Here is a 16,416-nt window from a genome sequence, read left to right as displayed (position 1 = left end):
ATAGTAATTGGCGTGGTAGAGGAATGTTTGAGATCCTGTTCAAGTTGCAATATTAAGCAGAGTCAAGTTGCAATTTGTATAATGTAGTTTTGTATCTGATTTATTATTATTGTTTCTTGCTATTTTTCAGCTTATCAGACCATATCCAGTTCCTTCAAAACTATATTGTAATCTCAATCTCTATTAGATCCTAATCTCGAACAGTAGAATTCTGGATCAACTGAGATTAATTCTTATTAGGCCTACTTTCTTACTATTATTTTTCTTGAGTGAATGTCGTCGAATCGATTGAAACAATGTATTGTTCTAACTATATTTAACATTGAATAAGAAAGAGCCTATTCCTTGCCTAGAGCTGTTATCTTGTCAAAACTTGAACGTATATTATAACTTATATTTTATCTTGCAGCGTGCTTCTCAACCGTTTGTTGATCTCTTTCAGACATTGAGCAAGATTCTCCGGATTCACACTTGTTTATCAATTATTACCGCTGTGCTCTAGTAAACTGTATCAGCTGTTTAATATGCATTGATGTTGTGCAACTTATCCATAACTTATTGACAGAGCTGCAGTTTCGTGTTAAAACCAACATATCTTAAGGACTTCAGCACGAATACAATCATGTCAATCACTATGCCTCTATCATTCTACACTTAACACCTACTCACAGAATATCACCTATAGCTTTATCTACTTATGGCAGAATATAACTCTTTATTTCATAAAAACACTTCATTCACATGGGCTACTTTTTAATTAAAAAAACAATATAGAAATCTTAAAGCACCCTTCATTTTTAAAAAACTTTAAAATGGTTTAACAACTAGTTTCGGTGATCACACCATCGACGATCGACGATAGTGTGATCACCGAAACTAGTTGTTAAACTATTTTAAAGTTTTTTTAAAAATAAGGGGTGCTTTAAGATTTCTATATTCTCTTTATTTCATTATCTTTTATTGGCATATATTTTTTGGATGTTCTGTCTCACCGTGATACCCATACATCATAATCCTATTATATTGAGCGAGCAATTTCTGTATATCTGTTTATATTTTTATAACCGGTTATTTGATTATCTGGTTATATGGTTATTTATGTTCAACGGATCTCGAAAACGGCTCTAACGATTTTCACTAAATTTGGAATATAGTAGATTTATGATATACAAATTCGATTGCACTAAGTCTCATCCCTGGGAAAACTCGCTGAAGGACATGAAAAAGATATTTCATCCTTAGAAAAACAGGTGATAATTTCGTCTTCTCTCAATAAGAGAAGATGCGTGTGCCTGTGTGGGAGGGAGACAGAATTATTTCCAGCTGTGTAATGTGGGAGGGAGACAGAATTATTTCCAGCTGTGTAATCATAATCAATCAGCGAGAAATGTTATCGAGCTAGTCAATTTAATCGACTTGATCAACATACGGTAATCTGATTTGTTGACATGACAATCATGATAATCCTCCTAAACTAGAGTATATCATAATTTTCAAAGTTGATCATTATTTGACAATTTTAAGTGATAGTGAGTGTTATTTTGTTATTCAATTTGGTTTGTAAATAATCTAAATTAGGACTTTTTTGTTTTTAAATGTTTGAACAGTAAATTGAGCCTGAATTCAAGTTTATGGAACATGACCCACTTTCTGGATTATAGTGTACTAGTAGTTCTGTGAACAGTAGACCTCACGCAGTATTCTATCCACAAGTACCTGATTGCAACTATGGACCTTATGGAAATACAGCAATAGACTGGCTTCTCCACACATCTGTGTAATCACTTGTCAGCTGATTTATGATGAATAATTCTATAGTCTGATTTTTACTCTAATATTGGCATATAAAGGAGGGTCCTTTTTCCTTTTATTATTATCCTTGAAATGCAAAATTTCCAAAAACCTTGTATATACGTCGACGCGCAATTAAAAAAGGAACATACCTGTCAAATTTCATGAAAATCTATCACCGCATTTCGCCGTAAATGCGCAACATATAAACATTTAAACATTAAGAGAAATGCCAAACCGTCGACTTGAATCTTAGACCTCACTTCGCTCGGTCAATTACTTATAAACACATAACGCCCCTAATATCCAAACGTTTGTAATAGTACATCTTCTAAACAAATAAGGTGGATTTAGCTACTTTTCTATTTGAAAATTATTTGATTCCGAAGTTATTTTATAGAATCTAAGAAGTAGTTTCATTCTAAGAACTCTCGGACATTCCCATGAAAAAATTGTTTATTCATCAATGAAAAAAATGCATAACCATAGAATGATTGGGAATGAAAAACAGGCTTATAGCCCTTCCTATTTTATTCCCAAATTTTTATTAAAACTAGTGTAGAGAATATTTAATTATATAATATTAAAACGTTTATTAGAATAATTTATGACGTCATCATAGGAGAAATTGAATACTAGAATAGCGATTGAAGAGGAGAGATTATATTTTGGATAAAGGGTCCAGGAGAAATATCAAACCGCCAATTGCCACTTTATCACACGATCACGACACTGATTTCAATCATCACTTGTATCTCTTTTCGAGTGAGAGCGACGAACACAACACAAGCACACATCCACATCCATATCCACATTGGTCGAGTTGCGCAGAGAATACTCACGTGGTGGTGTGTGCGGTCACGCTGCAACACGCAGGCGGCAACTCACTGCCAGGATGACGCGACGCTCAGTTACGCGTGTCGACTGCATTGTGCTACGCGCCACACAACCCGCCAATTTTTTATACAACATCGCTCCAACAAAAGTGGGAAAGAAGTTTCCGAGAAAGGGGGAGAAGATCCGCCCCTTTCAAAGTTGGGGGGAGGGGGAATGAAAAGTTTATCAATATGGACAACGTTTATTCCCGGGAAAGTGGAAGAGTAACGAGTATAATCGAAGGATTAAACGGCGACAGACGTCCTAGTAGTTGAAGACGCTAGAGATAAGACTGAAAGCGGCGTTTTTCCGACGAGGCACTTTCTGTTGTTGCCGCCCCTTTCGAGAGAAAAGAAAGAAGGATAACAGGAGGGAAGTAGCGGCAAAGAAAGAGAAGTTGTAGGCTATTTAATTTAAAATGAAGTGTAAAAAAGTTTTAGCGCACGCTATCCGAGCGATAGACGGGCCGGGAAATCTTTTTATCGGAAAGTACTTTCGGGAGCCGTGTGAGAAGAGAGAGCGGCTTCTGAGCATGATCGGCACCGGGGGCAGTCTACGTCATCGTTGGGGGCGGCGCTCGCTCGCCCGCCAAGAGCAGGCCAAGACTGCCAGCAAAATCAATAACTCACGCGGCGGCGGCGGCGGTGGCGCGGTCCGGGAACGCACGCATTCGGCCGAGCGACGCGCCGGCTAACGCAACGCAATTCAACGCGTCTCCGTCACTCTAGTTCACCATCATCTTCGCAATTCGCAAAACCAAATCTATTGCTAGTACTGATCTAGTAGGAAGTGCCCGGAATTGAAGGGGAACACGTGCACCGGAGAAGCCCCAACCAGGGATGCAGCCGGGTTCCACAGACTATCAAGAAAGTTTCGGCGATTTTGAAGCTCTCTTGTTGCAGGCATTAGGTGTGAGGGGACCACCGCCGCCGCCGTCAAGGAGAAAGGGACGAGACCCGGCTCGGTGGGGGCATCTCACTTCGAGAGGGGAGGCACAACCCCCCACCACCTACAGCTCCCCCCACCCATCAAACGCCTTGGTAACATCTTCAAAAACTGACTAAACCGAGGGAAAAATCGAGGAAACTCGTGAAAAACTCGAGGAACTTCTAGTTTTCCGATCGTTGTCGCGACGGCTGGCTTATCGTCGCTGGAAAAACCGTTTCACTCAACGCGCGCAAGTGAGAGAGAGAGGAAGAAAAGTTTGCAGCTTTGCTACTACTAGTCATCATCCCTCCCCCCACAGCGCCCCGCGCGTTCCCCCGCGTAATTTGAAAGTGGAAAGAGAAAATCATCATTTCCCCCTCCATCAAGAAGAATTCCCCAGTTTGAGTACAAGTTCCCCCATCGCATCTCGCCCGCTTCATAACAATAATAACTCCTGTTATAAATCAATCCCGGCTCCGTCCAACTTTGTTTCCCTTTCCCAGCTTTATTCGCCCTCCCTCTACACCCTGCTTCTTCGTCCGACTTTATATCTCACCCATCACTTCCCACGTCCAGATTTTCTTCTTTCAACAGCTTTTCGCCCCGCCACGTCTCACCATCCGCCAAAGTTTCTCTTATTGTGACGTGGTGCACTTTTTATAAACATACGAGCTCAACTCGGTGATATCGTTCGTGTTGAAATGGAGTGCAAGTATGGAAGTCGTGCAAACTTTATGATTGAACTGACAACGGAATGAGCTCGACCCATATTTTATTGCCCTGTTATAATCATAATAATCTTTCCAAGCCTGGAAAAACAAGAATATTGTGGAGGAATTTCCTAGTTGTGGTTGAGCAAAGTTTCGACGTAAACTGTAATTCAAAAACAATCAATAAAGCTCAGCAGCTATAAAAAATATATATATATATATATATATATATATATAATATATATATATATATATATATATATATATATTCATCATCTAAAATTGTATAAATCCCACAGATCCGAGATCCTATAAAAAGCGTAAAAAAGAAATAAAAATGTTAGAGCATTTTCTAGATACTAGTAACTTAGAGAATCTTACTTGAGTCCACTAAATACTAATGATCAACACCTTTTAAGCACGTATTAGTTTACATATTATATTTTATTTAATTTTTAATCAAATTAATAATCATCTTCAATTATTTTTCTCAGATTTATAATAAATAGGGCTAAGTCTAAACTCTTAGAATATCAGGAATGCCATATATACATTTTTTCCAATTCTAAAGACAAAAGAGAACTATGGATGTAAAGAGTACAAAGATGCAAAATAATTAGAGTCTCGCAATTAGGTGTTACTCTGTTTTCGAAAATTATGAACCGATCAGGTATTGTCGCTTATTTAATCTGAACGATAACGTACGGTTCTGAACAAAGGGTTCTAATTCCCAGAAGGTGACTGAATCTAATGGAAGTTCTAGTTGTGTTCCGAACTGCGATCATTTTAGAACACATAGCTCAAACTTATTGGTCTATTCCTCTATCTAGTTCAACAACAAAATGTCATCCTTTTAAAAAAAATAGTAAGCCTACCAGACACATGACACATATCTATGATGTGAGTGATTATAATTAGATAGCAGTTGCACTGCTGTGAATCATTGCTTACTCCCCTGAGAGTGAGCTGAAAATAGCAGGATTTTTCAATGTCATATTTATAAACGCTTTGACATCCAAGCAACCAATTAGAAGCATGCTTGAGAACATACTTAAGAATAGTTTATAAATGTCAGTATTTATTATAGATATTATCATTTTATAGGATAATTTCTTTCTTTCGAACTATATGGGCCTACTCTCACTAGTGAACAAGGATTCGCCTTCTGCTTGCCTGATGCCATTGATTTGGATCATTATTTTGTATGATGTGTTCTTTCGTTCCAAATAATTCAGTGTGATGTGAACTGGATTCTACTTCTTCAATTCTGCCCACTCAAAATAGAAGATTAACAGCTAAATTGATATATTTTTATGTATTTGTTGAATGATAAATAATTTACCTTTATTGTGAATGCATTATATTTAAAGGCAATTAATTCAACACAGTTTAAAAAATAACAATGAATAATGTCTCATTTTCCAAGCTATAGGGTTTTTCTATCTCACTGTCATCAATCTAGCCTAATACGAATGATAAATCGTCCTTTTATAGACCAAAATAGTTATTTGTGCAACTAGTGCGCAAAGTGACAGTTTGCTGCACCGAAAGAAACGTTTACGCCCGAGCCGTAGGCGAGGGCGGAATGGTTTCTTGAGTGCAGCAGAGGAGCTTTGCGCACGTATTTCACATTAAGTTTTTCCTACAGTTACCATTGAATATGAAAAGTGGGTAATTATGGGTAAAATTGCCTGAAATGCATCAAATGTTTTTCTGTGTAATTTTATTATTGATAAAAACCTTAATCCTAAAATCCTAAAGTCCTCGTTGTCCTTGGTTATAATATATAATGTAATAATTAGCGCGTTGTGCTTGGTTGCACCTCTGCTCACTATAGCAGCCACAGCAGTCACTGTTACCAACTTCATTTTGATTTTGCTGCACTGTTGCTCCATATAACCTACTAAGTATTTTGCGTTGCCATGTTGCAAATCTGGAGTGCAGAAAAATTTTTCCCGCACTAGAGCGGAAAAGTGATTCTTTGCGTTCTGTAATCAGTGCAGCAATGGCCACTTTTCAACGTAACTGTAGGAAAAATATATTTAATAGAATGTCCCACAAAAAAAACTGGTGTTGATATACTGATCCACCACATGAAAAGGCTGCGCTCAAAATTTTTGTCAGGTAAATTTCGACAAGTTGAGATAGAGCCGAGTACATGCTAAAATATTGAGCAGCCTTCTACAAAGTTAATGAGCTGACCCAGTCGGCTACAATGAACGAGAAGAAAATGAATTGCCTTGCTTTTGGTTGGCTGGTGGAAGAAAGTGTGAGCACATCGGTAGGATGAGGCCAGAAAAGGATGGGCGAGATAAATAGAGGGAGGAACAGTGCGAGAGAGAGAGTGAGTGATGAAGAGTGACACAGAGGGTAGAGAGAGCAGAAAATAGCAGTCGTTTTAATTTGGCAGGCGTGATCCTCTCAGCACTTGCAACGTGCTCTCTCTTGTATTGTTACACACTTTACGACTTTAGATAGACTCTAGTCTACATAAGTAACGCTCAGTTGAGATTTTGTTCAACCTTTCACTATTATTGCGTCCCCTATTCACGAGCAGAGGCAACAATCTCACACAATGTACAAATGCAGACAATTTTCGCGATATAGTATATTATAATATTTCAGTTGCATTTTGGATGCATGTGGTATTTCTGGAACTGGGAGTGCTAAAATCAACTAAATAGAATGAAATCTCAACTAACAGCGAAAAGTCAAGTCCAAGATCTTGAATACATGTTGTTTCTGGAAAATGAACAGAAATAAGATTCCGAATACATTAAAAGTTGAGTTTTAATCCATATAACTTTGTCAAATAGGAGATTAATGTCAACTTATTCTTAACATTGATAAGCATTTAATCAAGAGTAGGGAGTAAACTATGGAATATGAAAATATTATAAATGAGTTAAATTCATGCAAAAGGAACATCAACAAAGTCATAAATAATTCATCTAGGATAAAATATTTACAAAACTCATCATCATAATTAATAGATAAAGTAAAATAGGCGTACATCAATAAATAATACAGTAGATAACAGGATAATAAATATTAAAAATCACAAACACATGGTTCTGCATGTTCAAGTAATGCACTCAATAAATTTGAATTTCTTAGTAAGCTTTCTCACAAATACCCAAGCCTGGAAGTTTTCGAAACTAGAATCATCAAAAAAGAGCTAATATAATGATTGATTGCTTGACTGGGGCTTCTGGACTCTTATCTATGGAATAGATTAACACTCAAGACTCAATACAAATTTTCAAACGCTTTTTTATACATAACTTTGGTCCAGGAAGTTTTATGATGCTACTACATTGAAAGTGGCATTACTGGACTAGACTGGAAAGAACGTACAAGAACGAATTATATTTTTTTCCAATAGTTAACCTGTTCCAGACTGTACTAGACGGGATACGAAAATGCTTGTTTCCATGCAAGTGCAGTCTAAGTACAATTCACGACAAGTTCGTGTTCAGTACACTTTCAGACCCAGTCCAATAATTTCACTGCAATTCAACACATCTGATGAATCCAAGCCGCCAGTAGTTTGTTTGCTACCTACTTTGATTCAGTATTGAAAGCGTATTATCCAACAGTTGAACGACTGGCGAGTTGGATTGTATGGTAGCCGCTGCCAGTTGTAGCCGAGAATCCAGTCCGGCGCCTCTCAAACAAAGTTTCGCTTTCTGATTATTAGCTGCCAGAGCCCAAACAATCAAAGCCACCGCACGTTTCTCTTCAGCTGCACTATTCGCCACAAGTTTATCACACAAAAGACTCAGAAACTCATCAGTGGTCAACAGTCGAGGCCTGTTAGATGAATGGAAGGCAATGTTCCTGAGAATATACAAAGCTGTGATACGTATTGTGGGTTTCGTATGCGACGAATACTCAATCAACCTTTCTAGAACATCTCGGATCTTAGATACAGCCACCTGTCCATCGGCGTAGAATGTAAACACATTTAAAAACTTTAACCAAACTCCGTCCACATCTTCCGACGGTGAACGCTTCTGGAGACCCAAGTTTATGAATTTCGTTAAAAGATTACTCTTGGCTACAATCGCCCTAGCTTCTGAAGCCTGGCATGCGTGTGTCAATAGCAGAAACGCTTTGCTCAGTACTTCTGATGAACAGTGATCCTTGACAATCATGGAAATTAGTGCATGCACCAGTGAGAATGCGCTCGGAGTTTTCCTCTGTCCGACTCCCGATACAGTACTGGTTAGTACCAATGACCTAGCACCTGGAAAAAAAACATATTGATCTTTCAACATTTGATTGGTTACAGTAGAGAATAATGTTGGAAATTGAGACAGTCCAACACATACATCTGTAAATAATGAACAAAATCAAAGAGCATCAGTAATTATATGGATATTAACTGAATTGAATCGTATCCTAAAATAGTATTAGAGCAGGAATTTTATCTTCTCACAAGTAATTTACAGTAGACGAACATGTTTATATAATACAAACAGGAAGGATTCAATAGACTCATACCACAGATACAACTCAAGTACAGCATAGCACAGCTTGTCTGTGTTCAAAAATTCAACTGAATATAACATATTATATGCTATATATTATATAATATGTTCATACATAGATATGATAGACACATACAGATGTATGCAATACATTCAATATTTAAAAGTGAAACATAACTACTCTACTCTACTATTATAGAGATGGATTGAGTTGAAAATCGAAATCCACCCAACAAACATTAACTCGCAAGATGCATGATATAAGTTAAATAATGATTTATACTTAACTGATAAAATAAAAACATTTGTACTGAAGATTGAGGTCATAAACAAAATGTGTTCATTATTTTAATTATTGATCAGAATCGTTTCCTCTTGAAAGTCTTCAAGTAAAAAGAAGCTCAAGATCTAAAGCAATAATTTTCCTAGCAACGAAAACTTTATTTAATTATAATAATTGATATTACGATTTCTAAATAATGTATTCATTAATTCCGTCAGGAATAAAAGCCATACAAATATTATTATTTATTAAAAACTGAAAAAAACTTGAAGGTAGGGAAGCTCTTGAAGTCACAAAAAGGTGAAAAAACAGATTCTGTACTACTTTACTCATCAAATATGTTAATTTATGATTTTTAAAAAATGTTGATTTCAAAACTGATCTAATATAAAATTTAGTATTCCACTATGAAGTATTTTGATATAGCTACTTGAAAGTTTAAATACAAAAAATCACTAACACCGTAACATCCTAATAATAGTGACAAAATTAACACATGGAAATGGGATAAATACCCGCAACTTGTTAACCAATCAATCAAATTTTTATTTCCAATACTCACAAAAAGCAATTACATTAATATGTGTGACAACAACAAGTGAATGAGAATAAAACAACAAAATATATGGAAACATCAATCAATAATGAATAGCCTCTGACACAATAATCGATAAATACAAAGTCGTGTCTAGAATAAAATAATATAAGGGTGCTAGAGATTCTTGGATTACTTAGTATTTCAATATATATTATAATCTATATAAGTGGAAGAAGGAATGGTTAATGTTACCAGTGGGATTATCAGCGGTGAAAGTGATGAGAGTCTTGAGGGACATGACATGCGTTGAGCTATCAGCCAAGCACCAGACCCACAGCTTGTGAAGGGTATCAGCAAAGCCTACATCCGAGGCAGCCACCTTCACCTCAGGGCTCCCAGACATCAAGTTGCACGACAGTCCCAGGTATAAGCACAAGTCGGCTAGCGTTGCATTTCCCTGACAAGAAAAAATTATAAGAAAGAGAAGATAAAGTGCGATATAAACTAGCATTGGATATTCTCACATTTCTTTATAGGGATACTAAAGTTAATGAAACACAATAGACCTTTATTATTTTAATAAATCACAACTTGGAGTTGACAAACGGTACTTGATAACTTTTATTATTTTTTAAAATTTTAAAATTTTTAATATCTTTATTTGCAATCGGGGCCACGCCCCATACAAAGTCACAATCATCATGATACAAACAGACAAAATACACAAACAATATGGAAACATTGATTATAATTACAAACAGGATAACACAATTCATTCAATTGAGTGAAACGTCATGATTAAATTGCTGCGATTGTTAAAAAGGCCCACTGCCGGCTCAACCTGTTATGCTTAGTATCTCTGATCTTATTTTGAGCGCCTCTACTGTAAAATTGTACACGGAATTTATTTTTTCTACACTCAAGTTGGATAGCAGTACCATTACTTTATCTGCGTCATTTACAATATTCTGAGTGAATTTCGCAGTGAATTGCCTCCTGATGTGGCAATACATGGGACATACTAATAAAAAATGTTCTACGGTCTCATCAGTTCGAAAGTTGCAGATTGGACAGTGCTCTTTGCAATTTATCCAAATACCCTTCCCTTCAACATACAGGTAAATACTCAGGTCGTTAGCCAATCTTAGTTGGGATAAACAACGAATCTTCGAAAAGGCCAATCTAAATCTGAACTGCTCACCTAAAATGAAATTTGGATTCAACTGCGTGTATCTGGGAGAGGATTGGGAATCGATGGCTTTACCTACATCTAAGTTGTACTGATTACCACAATATGCTTCTATAAGCTCCTCATAGCGTTGTTTCAAAGCATTCACATCAATACTATAATTCGTCCACAAATTTTCAGCTGAGGCATTGAAAAACTGGCTTTTTAGTGAATGTACCCAATTGAATCTGAGCTTTGAATTATCAATTCCTCCCTGCGCTAATTCTGATACCATAATATCGTAGCACTTCCTAGGGTATCTACTATTTGGCATTTTATTATGTTTCAATAGTATTGGAAATTATGAGAAGGCTAGCGTTGGATCTCTATGACAAAAATAAATGTAACGAAGAGAAGATGAAATGCGATATACACTAGGATTGGAAACACTTTTCTTAATAGAGCTACTAGAGTTAATGAAACACAATGAAAATACACATCAAGAGTTATTTTACACAATAAAAGTCATCCAGTATTTTTTTATTATTTTTAAAACAAATCACAATTTAGAGTTGAAAAAATGACTTTTATTGTGTTTGAATAGCATTTAATTGGAAATTATGAGGAATTGGATTATGCTAGAACATAAGAAGATTTTTGTTTCCGCCTATTAACAATTTATTTGGAAGGAATGAGATGGATTTGATTCAACTTCAACTATGGTACTTCATACTTATTGGTAGTTTATTGAAGTCTTCGTTGACTGGAGCTAACGGATTACTAGCTGTTAACTTCTTCCTAATCGAATAAAATTAAGTTTTCTTTAGTGATATTAACATATTTACAGAAACACTTCAATAGAAGCATTAAAAGGTTATATTTCATCATTAACTGACTGTTCTATTCTTCCTATGAGTTTACATTCATCAATAATCCAACTAATTTACCTGAATTGATTGGATTTTTATGTGAACTGAGGTCAGTTTCATAAAGATTAGAAAGTCATGTAATAAGGTGCTTGCAGACTTATGCACCACAAACACGCGCATTCCACTTTCTTCAGCTTATTATATCTGTATTTGTACATGATCAGAAATATATACAGTTATAATAAGCATAGCATCTGCCGATGAAAAGGGTAATGCGCGTTTCCGTGTTGCATTCTAGCCAACCAGACGGAATTCATATCTATCTATCTATCATAAGTCTGTACGCACCTATATAAAAAAAGGCTCCCACACACAAGCCACAAGAATCTATCACATTCATTCATTCACATTGATATGGTCTTCGCAATACTATCCAGGTCTAGTGTATGAGAGCCTTTCTAGAATATTTCAAAAATTCTAAATCTCTATTTTAAACTTCTGAATCTCTATGATAAATCTCTATTATAAACTTCTAAACCTCTATTATTAACCTTCTATATGGAATGGTCCCCAGAATGTTGTAAATTCAAGATTGGTTGATAGAACGATAAAAACTCGTCGAGTACCTTTTTTAAGCGCGAAGTGTCGCCAGTTTCAACAGTGAGTGTGACAAGAATGCTTCTGAAGCGGTAGATCAATTTGGCTAGTAGATCTTCCTGCAGAGCGATTAGCGAGGCCTCCCGAGAGTGGCCCACAAGTGTGGTCAGCGCATACACCAATGCTTCTTTGCGTTTTGTCGGAATCAATTTTTCCCAAACAGAAATCAGTGCATGGCAGATTTGTTTACAATCATCTGTAATTAACACAAGGAAATTATAACTATTCGATAAAATTCACTGTTGGCACTGGTCTATAAATTCAAAAATGCTCTCGAAATCCAAAAACTATTCATCGAAAGTTACTATTACAATTTGAAACATTAAGATAATTACAGTTCGTCAGTGCTGACTTAATTTCACACAGCTTTTCAGGAAACCCCCTGAATGAGAAAACGTGTACTTGAAGGGAACATTGATGAACAAAATCTATGACATAAAATATTTCATAGACAAATATTTTTTTTCAGTTTGAAGTTTATAAAATTCTGTTGGCGGAAAACAGTCTCAACCGACGATTTTAATCAACATTTTTACTCTAAATTATGCTTAATCATGTCTCCATAAGACTATAATTTACTTATAGTACCTACATGTCAATATTAACTCTTTTCTAAACTATATATAAACTTCATTTAAAATTCATATTCAACAACCTTTAATGTAAAAACTAAAGAAGTGAATGTAGCGTTAAGCAGCGCAGGTAAATACTGACCTCGATAGAAATCATTGCATACTGAGTTAGATCAGTATATAACAAAATAATATTACCCCTTTGAACTTAATCACTATTTTATTTTGCGTGAGAATAATGCAGACAAATGTTTTTTTTCAGTTTGAAGTTCAAAATACGTTTACACGATTCTGTTGGCCGGAAAACAGTATCAGCCAACGATTTTAATCAACATTATTACTCTAAATTATGATTTATCATTTCTCCATAAGACTTTAATTTACTTACAGTAACTACATGTCAATATTAATATTAACTCTTTTCTAAACTTCATTTAAAATGCATATTCAAGAACCTTTAATGTAAAAACTAAAGAAGTGAATGCAGTGTTAAACAGCGCAGTAAATAGTGACTTCAATAGCAATCATTGCATACTGAGTTAGATCATTATGTAACAAAAAAATATTACACTTAATCACTATTTTATTTAGCGTGAGAATAATAACAATAATACTCTACCTTGATTGAAGTTGAATGTTAAACCAGGAAGCGACAATAGTGAGTGCATTTGTAGTGTTATGTTTGTTGTTTTGTTGATACCAGAGCACAGAGTTGATACGACATTGCTGGGAAAACTGAACGTGCTTTCTGATAGATGAAGTATCAACGACATCACACGTAGAAGCTTACCCCAAAGATTCTCTTTTATTTTATCGTGCTGAATATCTAAAAAATAATAAAAATTGAAGTTAGTATGGAGAAATTGAAATTTCACGACAGTTACAGTTGATACACTCCCTTAATAGAATTACTTTGATGTAAGTCATAAGTCAGTCTGATCATAAGTCAGGAATTGCAGAAATGAATTATTTATTTGATCAGGTTTCATAAAAATTCAATTTTTCACGGACTAAACTAAATAATGCACAATACAAAAGTTATCAAACGATTGCACTCACGATGGATAATGTACCGTACATGAAAATGAAAGCTTTCTCATAAAATTAAATATTGGATAGTGAAATGGGGATGAAGGTTTCAGGTTCAAAAGAATATTTTTTTAAAAAGCACAAGAAAATCAGCTACTTGCTTATGGTTTGAACTTGAAGTTCTAATACATAACATTTTGATATTGAAAATATTAAATAGCAAATTTAATTACTTTGAAATCACTTTAAAAATTTGATATTGCTTATAATTCGATTTAAAGCGCTTCAACTGATGAAGTGATATCATAACTCATCACTAACATCCGTTATAATAATATTATAACTATCAAAACAAATTGAATCTAAACTATAACACTAATAAAGACAAATTAAAAGCTAAACTGAGGTCTCATTCAGTTAACTTTAATAAAAAACTATTATGATTGGACGGTGATTATGAAATTCAAGTAAAAACGGAAACTTGATTGCTTCTTACCGTATAAATCGTCATTGAAAAGGCGACACAAGCTAGGTAACAAATCGGTTGGAATACTGATGCTCTTATTTAAACAAAGGCACAAAACACTGCAGATGGAGCTGAACATGTCTCCAACTTCTTCTCTTACAGTAGACTCGGAGTTGCTTCTTCTAGTCAAGCACCTTCAAAATAAAATTCAATTGTTAGATGACATTGTTCACACTTTGATTCTGATATTAATGTAATGTTTGTATGTGTGCGATAATAATGAATTGAAAATGGAATGATATTATTATTCTGATGACAAAAAATTAATTAATGGTACAACAAAAACAGAGAGAATAGAATACAATATTGGAAATTATTGTAGAATCATTTTTAAAAGTTTACACGAGTTGGTGAATGAATAACTTGGAATTTAGTTTCATCGCAATAACTGAAAAACAGATACTGTAATGCTAGAAAATCATTGATTAGAGTCAAATGTAGTACACAATAACAAACCATTATAAAAACTACCATTATGATGTGTAAATTCATTTGATTCAAAATGGTTCAAAAGATTTTATGTATTTTGAATTTTTAAACTGTAGGTTAGATAACTAACGGTATTCTGATTTTGAGTTTCTCGTCTTTGACTAGTTGAAAAAATCATTAAAACTGAATTTACTCAATGTTTCAAATGAGTATGGTAGGCTACAGTAACATACTAAAAATATCGCATTGTCAGCTTCTCGAAAGTAGAGCGCCGTAATAACGAAATTTTGAACAATTAAATCAATTTTCCTTGAGATTTACAAACACCATCACTTACAATCATGCATCAACCACATCACAGAAATTATTGATGTAAAAAAGTGCAAATTACCTCATCAACATTTGTGCTACTCCCGAGCCTCTTAAATCATTACCAACATTGACACTAAATTGAACAAGAAGATTCAATATGAGCTGACATGCAGCTTTGATAAGTCCAGGAGTAGTGGGGACATTTTCCAATTCAATGTCATCTGAAATAATACAAAGAACGAATCAACAATTATTGGTTGACTGTTTTCACTAGAAGTTATGGTAGACTGATGCTTTCAACACAAGAATAAAAATATTAACATGAAAATTCAATTTCGTATAGATACTTTCCCCAATCAAACGTTTCATTGGTATTTAACATTAGAACTTTTGAGTTGATCAATACTGTTCTTTATATTCCGCAGCTGTATATTATCGAGAAGTTACCTGGAATCATTGCTACTTGATTGTAAAACGTTCAAAATCTAGAAACTGTAGTATTTTTATAAAGAAGGGGAGTAGTCATCCTAACAAGTTTATGTTTGATTTGTGATTATGTAAATTTTCAGCATGCTATGTCATACAACAAGTTACCTAACATATGAAAATGGAGAGATTTTTAAACTGTAGGTTAGATAACTAACGGTATTCTGATTTTGAGTTTCTCGTCTTTGACTAGTTGAAAAAATCATTAAAACTGAATTTACTCAATGTTTCAAATGAGTATGGTAGGCTACAGTAACATACTAAAAATATCGCATTGTCAGCTTCTCGAAAGTAGAGCGCCGTAATAACGAAATTTTGAACAATTAAATCAATTTTCCTTGAGATTTACAAACACCATCACTTACAATCATGCATCAACCACATCACAGAAATTATTGATGTAAAAAAGTGCAAATTACCTCATCAACATTTGTGCTACTCCCGAGTCTCTTAAATCATTACCAACATTGACACTAAATTGAACAAGAAGATTCAATATGAGCTGACATGCAGCTTTGATAAGTCCAGGAGTAGTGGGGACATTTTCCAATTCAATGTCATCTGAAATAATACAAAGAACGAATCAACAATTATTGGTTGACTGTTTTCACTGGAAGTTATGGTAGACTGATGCTTTCAACACAAGAATAAAAATATTAACATGAAAATTCAATTTCGTATAGATACTTTCCCCAATCAAACGTTTCATTGGTATTTAACATTAGAACTTTTGAGTTGATCAATACTGTT

At 34.9% G+C, this 16,416-nt stretch overlaps 2 protein-coding genes across 8 annotated transcripts in view; both read right to left on the bottom strand.

Moving 5' to 3' along the window:
- Positions 1 to 3,683, bottom strand: part of LOC111049000 (trithorax group protein osa) — a 466,078-nt gene extending 462,395 nt beyond the window's left edge. For 4 of the 7 annotated variants that reach the window (XM_039436313.1, XM_039436314.1, XM_039436317.1 and 1 more), the window contains exon 1: positions 2,634 to 3,676. The gene's annotated coding sequence lies outside the window, so the exon portion shown is untranslated. Of the gene's footprint in view, positions 1 to 2,633 lie in introns of all 7 variants that reach the window. The other 3 variants (XM_039436316.1, XM_039436315.1, XR_005572269.1) reach the window with 2 other exon arrangements.
- Positions 3,684 to 7,076: 3,393 nt separating this feature from the next.
- Positions 7,077 to 16,416, bottom strand: part of LOC111055474 (rotatin) — a 44,926-nt gene continuing 35,586 nt past the window's right edge. The window contains exons 25-31 of the mRNA XM_039436621.1: positions 16,086 to 16,227; positions 15,260 to 15,409; positions 14,410 to 14,573; positions 13,504 to 13,710; positions 12,282 to 12,508; positions 9,871 to 10,075; positions 7,077 to 8,553 (exon numbers count right to left, since the gene is read on the bottom strand). Coding sequence (XP_039292555.1) covers positions 7,862 to 8,553; positions 9,871 to 10,075; positions 12,282 to 12,508; positions 13,504 to 13,710; positions 14,410 to 14,573; positions 15,260 to 15,409; positions 16,086 to 16,227 — 1,787 coding nt within the window. The 3' untranslated portion in view covers positions 7,077 to 7,861. The remainder of the gene's footprint in view (positions 8,554 to 9,870; positions 10,076 to 12,281; positions 12,509 to 13,503; positions 13,711 to 14,409; positions 14,574 to 15,259; positions 15,410 to 16,085; positions 16,228 to 16,416) is intronic.

This window comes from Nilaparvata lugens, chromosome 10, assembly GCF_014356525.2.
Source record: "Nilaparvata lugens isolate BPH chromosome 10, ASM1435652v1, whole genome shotgun sequence".
NCBI lineage: Eukaryota > Metazoa > Arthropoda > Insecta > Hemiptera > Delphacidae > Nilaparvata > Nilaparvata lugens.
The sequence above is the reverse complement of the archived record's forward strand: the minus strand, read 5'-3'. Positions and strand labels throughout refer to the sequence as shown.